General features: G+C 41.8%; 2 protein-coding genes and 1 long non-coding RNA gene across 9 annotated transcripts in view; 2 read left to right on the forward strand and 1 right to left on the reverse strand.

Annotated features, from left to right (window-relative positions):
• LOC127004821 (polyphosphoinositide phosphatase-like) overlaps positions 1–1220 on the forward strand; it is a 28459-nt gene extending 27239 nt beyond the window's left edge. For all 7 annotated transcript variants that reach the window (XM_050872994.1, XM_050873000.1, XM_050872996.1 and 4 more), the window contains exon 21: positions 4–1220. In XM_050872994.1, the coding sequence (XP_050728951.1) occupies positions 4–191 (188 nt within the window). In that variant the 3' untranslated portion in view covers positions 192–1220. The remainder of the gene's footprint in view (positions 1–3) is intronic.
• Positions 1221–1558: 338 nt separating this feature from the next.
• Positions 1559–14323, reverse strand: LOC127004823 (nuclear valosin-containing protein-like). Its single transcript, XM_050873002.1, has 11 exons — positions 14156–14323; positions 11084–11268; positions 10106–10285; positions 8911–9541; positions 8172–8296; positions 6405–6546; positions 4894–5095; positions 3999–4274; positions 3431–3631; positions 3045–3209; positions 1559–1890 (listed from the first exon to the last, which is right to left on the reverse strand). The coding sequence occupies exons 2-11, from the start codon at positions 11181–11183 to the stop codon at positions 1678–1680; spliced, it is 2235 nt and encodes a 744-aa protein (XP_050728959.1). The 5' UTR covers positions 11184–11268; positions 14156–14323; the 3' UTR covers positions 1559–1677.
• On the forward strand, positions 5108–6398 carry LOC127004828 (uncharacterized). Its single transcript, XR_007758029.1, has 3 exons — positions 5108–5368; positions 5538–5875; positions 6045–6398. It is a non-coding gene; the product is annotated as an uncharacterized LOC127004828 (long non-coding RNA).
• Positions 14324–15728: the final 1405 nt, after the last annotated feature.

Genomic DNA, 15728 nt, shown 5'->3' on the forward strand with positions numbered 1-15728 from the left:
CAGCTCCTCTCGTGCTCATCCAGCGGTCAGGCTTCTGTCTCGACTCCTCGGTGGAGACGGCGCCGCCCACTGTGACGCGACGCTGCCGAAACATCTACGAGGATCACGTCGCCATGGCCACCAAGGGACCCCAGCCACCCAACAACCGAGACCTCCTTATGTACAGGGAGTTCATCAGCTTCTCCCTCTAGTGCCGAGGCTGTGTCAGGTTGTGGTGGAGAGTGTTTTGTGATATTTTGGAGGTTTCTCTCGGTTGCTGTAGCCAGGATTTTGGTTGACGGCACAGGGCATTCGGTGGAGTGATTTCACGTATTGACAGAAGCTATGATAGTAAGAGTTAGGTCAATATGAATAGTTTGATGGCTTAGAATTGGGTTGACGGCACAGCGCATTTGGTAGTGTGATTTTACGTATCGACAGAAGGTATGATAGTAAGAGTTAGGTCAGTATTAATAGTCCAATGGCTTAGAGTTTAGTTGAGGGCACAATGCATTTAGTTTGATAGTAATAGATAGGTCAGTTTTAATCGTTCAATGGCTTGGAATTTAGTTAAGGGCACAAAGTATTTACGTTCATGGTTTAAAGTACTGTCGGGAGTCAATATATAGCATGTCTTGGCCTAGTACGATATCCATGTTACTAGTCTCCGTTGCCATAGCCAGGAAAAGGTTGACGGCACATTGCATTCAGTGGTATGGCTTCAAGCATAGCCAAGTAGTCACAATGGTAAAATCTCGGCCTTATACTATATCTGCAATACATGATAATCACCGTAGAAGGACAGCTAGGGCCAGTCGTTCATCAGGATATTGGTTGGCGGCACATTGCATTTAATTCTATAGCTTTAAGTATCAATAGAAGACACTATAGTAGATCATGTATTATAGCTGTTAATCTTTGTGCCTTGAGAGCAAGTGTCCAGTGGTTAAGAAGTTGGTTGACAGCACATTGCCTTCAGTACCACGGTCAGTAATCGTAGTAGTTAATCTTCGCCTAAAACTGAAGCTGTAATAGACTGGGGGTAATCTTACCTTGACACTGACCTTGATGTGAATAAAACCCACACTGGCAGATGAAAGATGTATAGTTAATCTCGACATCGAAAATCCACATCTTTTGTCTTGCATCGTGGGTTTTTCTTCACATTAGAGCTATGATACAGATTAACCTATTGACAATCCGGGCCAGTCATCCTCTCTTTTATATTTCCCTAAAATCCACATATTTGGTCTTGCATCGTGGGTTTTTCTTCACATTAGAGCTATGATACAGGTTAACCTATTGACAGTCCGGGCCAGTCATCCTCTCTTTTATATTTCCAAGACGTACGGGTATATAGGTTTTAGACTAGACTACGAGGGTGAGCGTGGCATGACCCTCCCTTCTCAGCCTCTTGGTGCTTTACAGTATTAGAGACACGAGTAGATGTAGTGCTTATAAAATAGGTTACGAGACATGATCTGCCTTATGACTTGGAGGGAAATATTAATGGCTTAGAAAGTTTGGAGGAGGAGAAAAAATTGTCAGCTGTTTTATGGCATTTCAATATATACATTGCTGGAAAGTAGGAATTTATTTGATCATTCAATACAAAAACATGGTATAAAATTATATTAAAGCTTGGAGAAGAAAATGTCTGCTGTTTTATGGTAAACCAAACCAAATCAAACGCCTTAGCTAAGAATCCGAGCAATACAGTCTGGCAAAGCTCTCATACTTCTGCAGCAGTTTGAGGGATGTGTTGGGGATGGCTGCAGCCTCAACCACCTCCTGTAGGCTGCTGGATGAGGCTGTGGGGTTGGAGGGCAGAGAGGTGGTGTGAGTGGGAGCTGTCTCGTCAATCCCTTCCCTGTCGGTCACCAGTCTCGCCTCCTCACAAAGCTGCAGAATCTGTGTGGAAAGATGTGTTTTATAAGTGTGTGTTTGAGCAATGTTGTGTTAGTCTGATGTGGGACTTTATACTCTTCTGTAACCTGTTCTTGCCTCCTCTAAATACTGCAGAATCTATATTAGGGGGAATGATTTTATAACCAAGATGTATATGGGAGGGTCTGTGTGTGGGCAATATTGTTTTGATCTGATGTACTCTTCTGTAACTTGTACTTCCCATTGCAGAGTCTGTATTAAAAGGTTATGTATTTTATGACCAAAGTCTGTATGGGAGCAATTTTGTTATACTCTGATATACTGATTTATGAATACACAATAAATATACACTCTTACGTCCTATACATTTTAGTACCCAAAGAAGTTTTAGCACCAGAACAAATAGAACATGTTAAAACTCTCTATATAAATTTACCCACCTATGAAACTACTTATAGGCACGCAATTCACATACAGTCGTTCCTCAAATAGAACATAATAAAACCCTATATATAAATTTACCCAGCTATGAAACTACTTATAGGCACGCAATTCATGTACAGTCGTTCCTCAAATAGAACATAATAAAACCCTATATATAAATTTACCCAGCTATGAAACCACTTATAGGCATGCAATTCATATACTACTGAAACATATAGAAAGTAAACATTTATTAATAAGAGTTCTGTCGAGTCTCCAACACCAAACCTTATCAGCCAAGTTACATCTCCTGCCACACCCAGCATATATAAATTTACCCAGCCATGAAAATACTTGAGAATAAATACGCTATAAATATACTAGAGAAAGTGTGAGGTGAGGTGTGAAGTGAGATTTTTAGTGTGAAGTAAGATGTGTGATGTGAGATTTCTGAAGTGTGATGTGAGGTGAGGTATGAAGCGAGATTTTTAGTGTGATGTAAGATGTGTGAAGTGAGATTTCTGAAGTGTGATATGATGTGTTAAGTGAAGCTGCCATCAGTAAAACCACGTATAGATGCTTTTTTCTTGTTTTTTTCTACAGTAATGGAATCATCTCAAGGGCAGAAACATATCAAAGCAAAAAAAGCACTTCTGTTCATCCTCATCTTTGTGTTTGCTTAGACTATAAAATTAACCCAAGAATATATAATCCAGAGACTTGTATAAAGAGTTCTGTCAAGTCTCCACACCCACCTCTGCTGCCGTCAACTGCTCCGTCTGCTTGACAAAGGCGTTGAGTGTCACCTCCCCTGTGAGGGCGAGGGGCGGCAGGTTGTCCTCGAGAATGCACCGCCTGTCCTCGGCCGATGGGAGATTCACGTAATGGTACTCGTGGAAGCGGCCGGGACGAATGACATCCTGAAAGACAAGCGTTTGTTACAGAGGTGTGGAGTTGGTGTTTGTTACAGGGATGTGGAGTTGGCGTTCTTAGCGTTGAATTATTTTTTTTTTTTTTTTTTTTTTTTTTTTTTTTTTTAACAACAAAGGACGGCTCAAGGGCAACAAAAAAGTGTAGAAAAAACAATCCCGCCACTCCCATAATAGACAAAGGTAAAAAGACGCCGGTTAAAATATCTTACCTTGTTCAGGAGGTCCGGTCGATTAGTCTCGGCAAACACGAACACTCCCTCGCTCTGCACGATGCCATCCAGCTGTACTTTGAGGTGGTTGACAACGCGGCTCTCGGCATCTGACCCGCCACCCTCTCGACCACCCCTCCTTCCTCCGGCAAGCCCCTCGAAATTCTCAAAGTGGATGACGCAGGGAGCTGACTCACCCGCCTGTGTGAAAGAGGAACGGATGATGAGTAAAGGGAGTTAATAGTGCTGTTAGTTAGTTATTAGTAGGAATTGTCTACCCTCAAGAATGGGAGAGGATAGACTATACATGAATAAGACCCTGCTCTAGTCTTCCAAATATGTCGAGGCCTGTCTGGCGTAGGCTCCCGTGGGTCCTTTCCTCCCTCTCTGCCACACAGTCCCAACACCTATCTCTTCCTCTCATATGTAAGGTATAGGTAACGTATGAGAGGAAAAAATAGGTGTTGGGACTGTGTGGCAGAGCAGAGGGGAGAAATGGACCCGCAGGAGCCAACGCCAAAACGGACTCGACAATTTGGTTTCACTATAGTTACATTATCCTGCTTACCTGCTGGAATATCTTGGCTAGGTTCTGCTCGGATTCTCCAAAATACTTCCCCAGGACCGTCGACCTCTTCACAGGGATAACATTGAGGTGGAACTCCGCCGCGAGGGCCAAGACGAGGGCCGACTTGCCACAGCCCGGCGGCCCAAACAGCAGGAACCTTGACGGGGCCGAGAAGCCGCAGCTCTTGAAGACGGAGGCATGGTTTAGTGTCAGCCTCACAGCCTCCTGAAGCTTGGTCTTGAGGGCAGTGTAGCCAGAGATGTGGGAGAGCTTGATCTGGAATGGCAATGATGTATGAAAAGGTACAAAGTCACTATAGGTGTAAAGTTAATCTAGAACAGTAATGTGTGTAGGGCCTATGGGGAACTATTATGTGAGGTGCAGTATAGCCTGAGGTGTGAGGCAGCTTGATGTAGAATGGCAATGATGTACGGAGAGGCACAAAGTTAATATAGAAGAAGTAAAGTTAATATGGAATAGTTAATTTAGAACAGTGATGAGTGTAGGGCTTATGGGAAACTATTAGAAGAGGTGCAGTATAGCCAGAGATATGAGAGAACCTGATCAGGAATGCCAATAATGTGTGAATAGGGATAAAATTAATATTGAAGTAAAGTTAATCTAGAGCAGAGATGTGTGTAAGGCTTATGGGAAACTATTATATGAGGTGCAGTATAGCCAGAGATATGAGAGACTTTGATCAGGAATGGCAATGATGGACAGCACTACATATACACCATTTCCTTTTCCTTTTGTTTTTGTTTTGTTAATGCCCCTAAAGTTGCCTCCTGCCATATAAAAAAAAAGAGAAAAAAAGGCCTATAGGAATCTTCACACCTCCCCCATCAGACCAGAAACACACACACACACACAAACGCAGTAGCAGTTCTCTTACGCCCGAGGTTGCCGAGACAGCGTCCTTTACGAGTGCTGGGCGTGTGTGTGCAAGGGCGGTCTCCACATGGGGCCAGGCAAGGGGACATCGGCCGGCCTCCGTCACTGCCGCCACCACCACGCTGCGCAGGTCTCCGCCAAGATAGCCGTGGGTCATGTCAGCCAGAGACACCAACTCGTCCTGGCTCATGTCACTCGGAGCACTGCAAAGATTAGGGTGAGGCTGTTTATATATTATCAATCTTGTTAACTTAGTACAGATATATATGCTTCCTTTATAATGAGACTTTCTATACAACAAAGTGAGGTCATTCTCTGTTGATTTATACCATAAGGTGCTGGCTATCATGTGTTTGAAGATACCCTAAACTTAACCTAACATAACCTACCAAAACCAAAACAAACACTATAGGTCTTGACTCAGAAAATTCATAAATGCTTCCTTTATAATGAGACTTTCTATACAACAAAGTGAGGTTTTTCTTTGTTGATTTATACCATAAGGTGCTGGCTATCATGTGTTTGAAGATACCCTAAACTTAACCTAACATACCCTATCAAAACCAAAACAAACACTATAAGTCTTGACTCAGAAAATTCATATATGCTTCCTTTATAATGAGACTTTCTATACAACAAAGTGAGGTCATTCTTTGTTGATTTATACCATAAGGTGCTGGCTATCATGTGTTTGAAGATACCCTAAACTTAACCTAACATAACCTACCAAAACCAAAACAAACACTATAGGTCTTGACTCAGAAAATTCATATATGCTTCCTTTATAATGAGACTTTCTATACAACAAAGTGAGGTCATTCTTTGTTGATTTATACCATAAGGTGCTGGCTATCATGTGTTTGAAGATACCCTAAACTTAACCTAACATACCCTATCAAAACCAAAACAAACACTATAGGTCTTGACTCAGAAAATTCATATATGCTTCCTTTATAATGAGACTTTCTATACAACAAAGTGAGGTTTTTCTTTGTTGATTCATACCATAAGGTGCTGGCTATCATGTGTTTGAAGATACCCTAAACTTAACCTAACATAACCTACCAAAACCAAAACAAACACTATAGGTCTTGACTCAGAAAATTCATATATGCTTCCTTACTAATGAGACTTTCTATACAACAAAGTGAGGTTTTTCTTTGTTGATTTATACCATAAGGTGCTGGCTATCATGTGTTTGAAGATACCCTAAACTTAACCTAACATAACCTATCAAAACTCAAACAGTTACTATAGGCCTTGACTTCAAAAATTCATATCTGCTTCCTTACTAATGAGGCTTTCTATACAACAGAGTGAGGTCATTCTTTGTTGATTTATGCCATAAGGTGCTGGCTATCATGTGTTTGAAGATAACCTAAACATAACATAACCAAACCTCAAACAGTTACTACAGGTCTTGACTCAGAAAATTCATATATGCTTCCTTACTAATGAGACTTTCTATACAACAAAAACAGCCCAACAAAAACACAAGGCAAATGAACAGACCCCTTGAGAAGGTTGTGGAGGATGGCCCGCCTGTCCTGGGGTCCCGGGGCGGCCAGACACACATCGTAGGAGAGCCGACCGGGGCGACGAAGCGCAGCATCCAGCGATTGGGGTCTGGTGGCTGTGGCAATCACCATCACTCCTGCAGAAGCGACGAGGATCAACACCACAGGGATGTACCGGATAGTAGTGGTGGTGGTGGTGTCGGTGGTGGTTGGGGAGGTTAGGAGAGGAAATGGTACTGGAGGTGATGGCTGGAGGAGGTGATGGTGATGGTGGTGAAGATTGCAAGTTATGGAAAGATAAATTCAAGCATCAAAATACAGTCGTACCTCAAATAGTAGGGTTTCCAATAGTTCGGTTTCGGTTTTATACGGATTGTCATGGAAGATCTTTTCAGGATTTTTAAATTTCCTGCTTGTCAGGAAATTCAAAAATCCTAAAAAAATCTTCTATGAAAATCCACATAAAACTGAAACCAAACTATTGGAAACCGTACTATTTGAGGGACGACTGTATTAAAAAGAAGGTGTTAGAGAAGGGTTGGGAGGTGATGGAGAGGGAGGGGTCAGTAACGGTGCAGGCAATGATAATGTTGGTGGTGAAGGAGGTTTGCTAAGGTGAGGAGAGGTGATGAAGGAGGTTTTGTGATGATGGTGGTGGAGGTAGAAAGTCTCATTATCAATGAAACATATATGAATTTTCTGAGTCAAGACCCATAGTGTTTGTTTTGGTTTTGGTAGGTTATGTTAGGTTAAGTTTAGGGTATCTTCAAACACATGATAGCCAGCACCTCATGGTATAAATCAACAAAGAATGACCTCACTTTTTTGTATAGAAAGTCTCATTATAAAGGAGGCATATATGAATTTTCTGAGTCAAGACCCATAGTGTTTGTTTTGGTTTTGTTAGGTTATGTTAGGTTAAGTTTAGGGTATCTTCAAACACATGATAGCCAGCACCTCATGGTATAAATCAACAAAGAATGACCTCACTTTGTTGTATAGAAAGTCTCATTATCAAAGAAGCATATATGAATTTTCTGAGTCAAGGCCTATAGTAACTGTTTGGGTTTTGATAGGGTATGTTAGGTTAAGTTTAGGGTATCTTCAAACACATGATAGCCAGCACCTCATGGTATAAATCAACAAAGAATGACCTCACTTTGTTGTATAGAAAGTCTCATTATAAAGGAAGCATATATGAATTTTCTGAGTCAAGACCTATAGTGTTTGTTTTGGTTTTGGTAGGTTATGTTAGGTTAAGTTTAGGGTATCTTCAAACACATGATAGCCAGCACCTCATGGTATAAATCAACAAAGAATGACCTCACTTTGTTGTATAGAAAGTCTCATTATGAAAGAAGCATATATGAATTTTCTGAGTCAAGGCCTATAGTAACTGTTTGGGTTTTGATAGGGTATGTTAGGTTAAGTTTAGGGTATCTTCAAACACATGATAGCCAGCACCTCATGGTATAAATCAACAAAGAATGACCTCACTTTGTTGTATAGAAAGTCTCATTATCAAAGAAGCATATATGAATTTTCTGAGTCAAGGCCTATAGTAACTGTTTGGGTTTTGGTAGGTTATGTTAGGTTAAGTTTAGGGTATCTTCAAACACATGATAGCCAGCACCTCATGGTATAAATCAACAAAGAATGACCTCACTTTGTTGTATAGAAAGTCTCATTAATAAGGAAGCAGATATGTCTGTTAGGTAGAGCAATAGTGGTGGTGGTGGTTGTGGAACTTAATTATGGTTACCCTCAGCAGTGCCAATGGTGCCGTCGAGTAGGTGCAGCAGTGCCGTCACCACCCCAGTGCCGCCGCCCTTGTCCCGGGAGCCACACAGGAGGTCAAGGTCATCCAGGAACAGCAGACATGGCGACCTGGAAGTTTGTTTACGATTAATATATTTGTCTGATTATTTATTTCATTTATTTTATTATTTATTGATATGTTTTTATGACCTGATAGTTTGTTCATGATTAATATATTTGTCTGATTATTTATTTCATTTATTTTATTATTTATTGATATGTTTTTATGACCTGCAAGTTTGTTCATGATTAATATATTTAAGTTTATTTATCTAATTTATTTTTACAGTGGAGGCAAGTCGAAATAGTATTAACATAAGTCCTACATAAAAAGTTCCTGGTACACCTTCAACTAATCGTCAATCACCTAAACACTTATACGCACTTTATTTACCATTACCTTATTCATTTTATTATTATTCACCTTATTTACTTTACTGATCCTAGTGTACCTGCCCTCCACCTCTTCTTAAATCAACCAAACATTGCTAACAGACAACTTAACCTTACAATATTGGAGTTTAATAAGCAACATACCATAAAAATATCTTCTAGCAGCCTCCAAGATACTAATTCACCAACGTTCCTGCTCATAACCTCTCCTCAAATCATTAATATTGCCTATAGACGCCTAAACCATACATGGACATCCAATAAGCGACAAGATATAAACACACACACACCTCTTGGCAGCCTCAGAGAAGTACCGCATCAGGTTCTGCTCCGTCTCACCCACGTACTTGCTCTTCACCTCCTCCAGTGGAACCGTCAGAAACGCTCTCCCATACTTGGCTTGCAGGGCTCGTCCGATCAGCGATTTCCCACACCCCGGCGGCCCGCTGATCAGCATGCCCCGAGGAACGCTGTGTTTTGACCCCTCGGAGGTGAACAAGGCGTCTATCTGTTGACACATGCTCTCGATCTCGCTCTCGTATCCACCAATGTCCTCAAACGTAACTTCCGGGTGAGGGACTTTGGCATTCTCTTCCTCGGTCTGAACACACACTCGGGTTTGGGGAAGGCAACGGAAGGGTGTGTCTGTTGTTGCCTCCGCCTCCATGCCGTACATCCTCACCTCCTCCACCCTCAAAGTCACCTCCTGGGTTAAGTACTGAAGGACGACGCACATCCCACGCCGAGTGACAAGTCCGCTGTGAATGAGCTGGTCTTTTAGGTGCTGTGTGAGGCCTGGCACTCCCCCGGCACCCACCCCGGATAGGAGGTTGAAGGACATGGACTCGGCGAACAGGGACGGACAGCCAGCGGTTATGGTGATCTCCTCTCCCTCACTCAGCGCCTCACACAAGTGGTCGCCTGTAAGAAGAGGAAAATCGACCTAGTTGAGGTGATGATGAGAGATGAAAGGGTTTGTTCAGATAGGTTAGTCAGGTTAGATTGAGGTTGAAGAAGATGAAGTTAAGAATGACATAGGTTTGTTAGGTTGAGGTTGAGGAGGTTAAGGGCCGCTTTCACAGTTGTTTTGTTTGTTTTGATCATTACCAATGGTGGGGATCGCCGCTATAGTATTTATACGTTAAACTGGCCAATGCGATAGTGGCGGCTGCGGGGTTAGCCTAGCCCCGCACCTTGCCACACACTCTCAACACCTGTCGCTTCCTCTGCAGCCGCCACTACCCCACAGGCCAGTTTCACGTGGAAAATTACAGCATCGATCCCCGCCATTGGTAACGATCAAAACAAACAAAGTGACTGTGAAAGCGGCCCTTAGTTCCAGTAGGTTGAGGTGAGTTAAATGAGGATGTGGTCAAGGAAAGTTGTGTTGGGTGATGATGAGGTTAGCTGTACAGGTTTTAAATTATGTTATGTGTTTTCGAGTAGTGCTGTGTGCCTGAAGTTGTGTTGTGTCCCTATACATACCTCTGGACACAACAGCCACATTCTCCTTCACATGCTTATCCAGGACGAGAGTGGCCGGCAGACTTCCTCCCTTGGCCGTGACTGTGACGTGCAGCCCTGCGAAGCCCCTCTTGGCAGCCACCACGGGCAGAAGGGCCACCACCAGGGAGTGAACGCCTTGCAGCCTCTCCCTCGTCTTACCTGAAAAAGTGGTACAATAATGAGTTGGTGTCCACGTGGTATTTTGGCACACACACATACACAGAAAACGACACACACATACTCTCACATCCACACACATTAAGTTAGGTTAGGGGAGGATTAGGCAGCAATTAGCCTCATATTAGCCTCGTCTTACCTGAAAAGTGGCACAATAATGAGTTGGTGTCCACATGGTATTTTGGCACACACACATACACAGAAAAGGACACACAGGTACACTCACATCCACACACATTGTTAGGTTAGGTTAGGGGAGGATTAGGTAGCAATTAGCCTCGTCTTACCTGAGAAAGTGGCACAAGAATGAGTTGGTGTCCATGTGGTATTTTCGCACACACACATACACAGAAAACGACACACAGTACACTCACATCCACACACATTAAGTTAGGTTAGGTTAGGTTAAATTAGGCAGCGATTAGCCTCATATTCAATTCAGTGAGGATACAGTAAATTAATCTATATTTTTTTTACTGTTAAGCCATGGATACTGAACTGAAGAATGATTACCTGTACGATTTTATGACGACTAATCTATTATATGGGTTGGGTTAGGTTTGGTTAAGTTAAGTATACCATTAGTTAGGTAGGTAGTTATGTAGTTTTTTTTTTTACATCAAGGGCAATAAAAAAGAGTACAAAAAAAAGCCCATTACTAGCCACTCCTATAAAAGATAAAAGTAAAGAGTAGCCAAAAGAGAGGTCAATTTCAGGTAGCCAGATATTTTTAAGCCTTGAATACTTAACTGAAAAATGATTGCTCTTATGACGACTCACCTTGGAGAGACTCATAGGGTAGAAACGTCACTTTGGCAGAAATCTTAGCACCGGTGGCGGCCTCCCTGTTCCGTCGTCCTGGGGTGCTGCCGACTGCCATGTTGTGAAGCTGCTCTAAGGCGAAAAGTATCGGCTCTGGTGTTGAAGCTCTGGTGTCAGGGTTCTTGATGACACCAGAAGTTCAGCTGCCAAGGCAAGAAGGAAATAATAGGTTAGTCAGTGTTCAGTTAATCCTTTAAAATATGGCTCAGAAATTAGTCGCCTTATAAAAGATTAGGGGAAATTAATATGTATACAGAAATTAATGGAGAGAATGATGCTTGGTATAACATGGAGAAGGAGAGGCAGAAAGCAAACATCATGGATTGGGAAACAGACAGCGATGAGGATATTCTAATGTGTGAATGAGAAAGATATGGAGAAGGAGCTGACCAGGGAACAAAAAGGAATGAAGATATATGGAGAGACAGAGATAGAAAGCGAGCATCATAAATTAGGAAACAGAGATTGATGATGTGTATAAATTAAAATTATGACTGGTCAACTCATGAAATATTTAGATTATCGGTGTATACTAAATTAAGATGAATAACCAAAATAACAGTCATAAAAGTAACCTATCACACTTAAACATCAACCTTTCACAACATAATTACTTGTTCAAACCTCAGGGAAATGGTTATCAAGTCGGTTATCAGTTACCAGGAAAAATATTAGTGTCAACTGGTGTCATGAGTCGGGTGCAAGTCTAGATAAAATACCACTGCTGATAGTATAAAAATAACTCCTGCTGCCACTGATGAATTTATGGTATTACTCAAGAATTACACCCATCTTGCTATACCGATTAAGGTCAATTTGTTTTTACTCATAGATAGCTAATGGCTGTATTACTCTAGAATTACACCCATCTTGCTATACCGATTAAGGTCAATTTGTTTTTACTCATAGATAGCTAATGGTTGTATTACTCTAGAATTACACCCATCTTGCTATACCGATTAAGGTCAATTTGTTTTTACTCATAGATAGCTAATGGTTGTATTACTCTAGAATTACACCCATCTTGCTATACTGATTAAGGTCAATTTGTTTTTACTCATAGATAGCTGGTGGCTGTATTACTCTAGAATTACACCCATCTTGCTATACTGATTAAGGTCAATTTGTTTTTACTCATAGATAGCTGGTGGCTGTATTACTCTAGAATTACACCCATCTTGCTATACCGATTAAGGTCAATTTGTTTTTACTCATAGATAGCTGGTGGCTGTATTACTCTAGAATTACACCCATCTTGCTATACCGATTAAGGTCAATTTCTTTTTACTCATAGATAGCTGGTGGCTGTATTACTCTAGAATTACACCCATCTTGCTATACCGATTAAGGTCAATTTGTTTTTACTCATAGATATCTAATGGCTGTATTACTCTAGAATTACACCCATCTTGCTATACCGATTAAGGTCAATTTGTTTTTACTCATAGATAGCTAATGGCTGTATTACTCTAGAATTACACCCATCTTGCTATACCGATTAAGGTCAATTTGTTTTTACTCATAGATAGCTAATGGCTGTATTACTCTAGAATTACACCCATCTTGCTATACCGATTAAGGTCAATTTGTTTTTACTCATAGATAGCTAATGGTTGTATTACTCTAGAATTACACCCATCTTGCTATACTGATTAAGGTCAATTTGTTTTTACTCATAGATAGCTAATGGCTGTATTACTCTAGAATTACACCCATCTTGCTATACCGATTAAGGTCAATTTGTTTTTACTCATAGATAGCTAATGGCTGTATTACTCTAGAATTACACCCATCTTGCTATACCAATTAAGGTCAATTTGTTTTTACTCATAGATAGCTGGTGGCTGTATTACTCTAGAATTACACCCATCTTGCTATACCGATTAAGGTCAATTTGTTTTTACTCATAGATAGCTGGTGGCTGTATTACTCTAGAATTACACCCATCTTGCTATACCGATTAAGGTCAATTTGTTTTTACTCATAGATAGCTAATGGTTGTATTACTCTAGAATTACACCCATCTTGCTATACTGATTAAGGTCAATTTGTTTTTACTCATAGATAGCTAATGGCTGTATTACTCTAGAATTACACCCATCTTGCTATACCGATTAAGGTCAATTTGTTTTTACTCATAGATAGCAAGTGGCTGTATTACTCTAGAATTACACCCATCTTGCTATACCGATTAAGGTCAATTTGTTTTTACTCATAGATAGCTAATGGCTGTATTACTCTAGAATTACACCCATCTTGCTATACCGATTAAGGTCAATTTGTTTTTACTCATAGATAGCAAGTGGTTGTATTACTCTAGAATTACACCCATCTTGCTATACCGATTAAGATCAATTTGTTTTTACTCATAGATAGCTAGTGGCTGTATTACTCTAGAATTACACCCATCTTGCTATACCGATTAAGGTCAATTTGTTTTTACTCATAGATAGTTAATGGTTGTATTACTCTAGAATTACACCCATCTTGCTATACTGATTAAGGTCAATTTGTTTTTACTCATAGATAGCTAGTGGCTGTATTACTCTAGAATTACACCCATCTTGCTATACCGATTAAGGTCAATTTGTTTTTACTCATAGATAGCAAGTGGCTGTATTACTCTAGAATTACACCCATCTTGCTATACCGATTAAGGTCAATTTGTTTTTACTCATAGATAGCTAGTGGTTGTATTACTCTAGAATTACACCCATCTTGCTATAAGGATTAGGGCTATTTTTTTTACTATTAGATAATTGTTTCTGTCGCGATTTCTGCAAGGGAAGGAAAAACAGGAAGGGAGAGGGAGAGATTAGAATAAAGATGCGGAGGGGAATAAGTGAGTACGAAGGAAAAAAGGAAAAAGAAAGAAAACCAGAAAGAAGGAAAACAAAATGTACTGCTACTACTACTACTACTATTACTACTACTAGGCTACTTTTCTAACTACTACTACTACTACTACTACCCGGATATCACGCACCCCAAATCCTTCACCACACACAGTTTTCTCACACACACACTCACCTGCCACTCTTATCACGGCGGCCGATGGTGATTCTTTCAGCTAGTGACGTCCACGTGTAATCCCATTCCCAGGCGACGCGGATAAAGGCAATCTTCTGGCGGTGACGCAATAGGCGAGGTGTTTGTTGACGCGGAACAGCTGACGCGGCGCGGCCTCCAGCCAGCGCCGCGGTGTGCCCAGATGGGGCCGTACCCAGGGGGAGGGGGGGGGCGGGGGCGGACGTTCCCTCCATCTGCTGAAACGTCCACATTCTGAGACAGTCAAATCGAAAACTGGGATAATAAGTCGCAGTTTTTCGTTTTGACAGCAGAAAAATGCACTCAGGAATGTCAATTTTTCTACCTAAACCCTCGACCCCAACAGCCGTGTGCTCGCAAGTTGCCATTTCCAAGTGGCCACAAAGGTCCACATTTTTTTTTTTTTTTTTTTACGTTGTTGCCTATTGCGCCGGTAGGCATCTTCCCGGTGGGGCCTGATGGTCGGCCCAGCCCGTTCTGGCGCAGGCGAGTGTTTATAGTGGCGCCATCTTGCATTGGCTCATGCTGCCACCCGGAACTCGTTCTTGATTCGCTTGGACGGCTTCCTCTAGAGTCCGGGTTGATGGGTGGTCATCAGGACAGCATGTGGGTAGTTTTAAGCCACTCGGCGGTGACTGGAAAATCCGAGTGGTAGCGTGGGGATTCGAACCCGCGTCGTCCATCACGCGGTGAATGTGAGCCCAGTACGCTACCACCTACGCCACCGCACAGGAAAAGGCACTCTTCCCCCCACCCCTTTACAGCTCTGGTAGTAGTAGTAGTAGTAGGAGGAGGAGGAGGAAGAGGAGGAGAGGTAGGAGTATAAAAAAAAATAGTACAGTATATATAGAAGTATCTACAGTAGCAGTAGTAGTAGTAGGAGGAGGAGGAAGAGGAGGAGAGGTAGGAGTATAAAAAAAAAATAGTACAGTATATAGAAGTATCTACAGTAGCAGTAGTAGGAGGAGGAGGAGGAGGAAGAGGAGGAGAGGTAGGAGTATAAAAAAAAAAAAAATAGTACAGTATATAGAAGTATCTACAGTAGCAGTAGTAGTAGTAGGAGGAGGAGGAAGAGGAGGAGAGGTAGGAGTACAAAAAAAAAAAATAGTACAGTATATAGAAGTATCTACAGTAGCAGTAGTAGTAGTAGGAGGAGGAAGCGGGAGCCAGTCACGGGCACCTAATACCCCTTACATTGTGAACTTCTAAAAGGTTAATTGGGGGGCACACGCTATGGCTGCGCGTGGCGGCGGTGCTCATCTCCGTCTCCTTGGCCCCTAGGCTGTGGCGGGAGAACCCATGCAGCCCCCCGGGACACAGGGCCAGTGTGACTTCCGGGTTACCACAGTGTACCTCCTCCGGGTGTCCCCAAGTACCCATTTATCGACCACTGAAGGGAAGAATGAACGAAGAATGAATGAAGGGAAGAATGTGGGATGCTCTCTGTCAGGACCTACTGCATGGGTTACAGGTGAGCCCCGCGCCTCTGTTGTCTGGCGTGCTAATCACTGCCCCACAGATCACGCCCGGTTAATTAATGTATTTCCTTATCAGA

The sequence above is a fragment of the Eriocheir sinensis genome, chromosome 29, assembly GCF_024679095.1.
Source record: "Eriocheir sinensis breed Jianghai 21 chromosome 29, ASM2467909v1, whole genome shotgun sequence".
Lineage (NCBI taxonomy): Eukaryota > Metazoa > Arthropoda > Malacostraca > Decapoda > Varunidae > Eriocheir > Eriocheir sinensis.

Bases quoted from the DNA above. Each gene is read 5' to 3' on its own strand.
- LOC127004823 (XM_050873002.1), bottom strand. From the start codon at position 11,183: ATGGCAGTCGGCAGCACCCCAGGACGACGGAACAGGGAGGCCGCCACC. The intron at 10,286-11,083 runs GTGAGTCGTCAT...CCACTTTTTCAG, and splicing joins ACCCTATGAGTCTCTCCAAG to GTAAGACGAGGGAGAGGCTG. The intron at 8,297-8,910 runs GTGTGTGTGTGT...ACAAACTTCCAG, and splicing joins TTCTCTGAGGCTGCCAAGAG to GTCGCCATGTCTGCTGTTCC.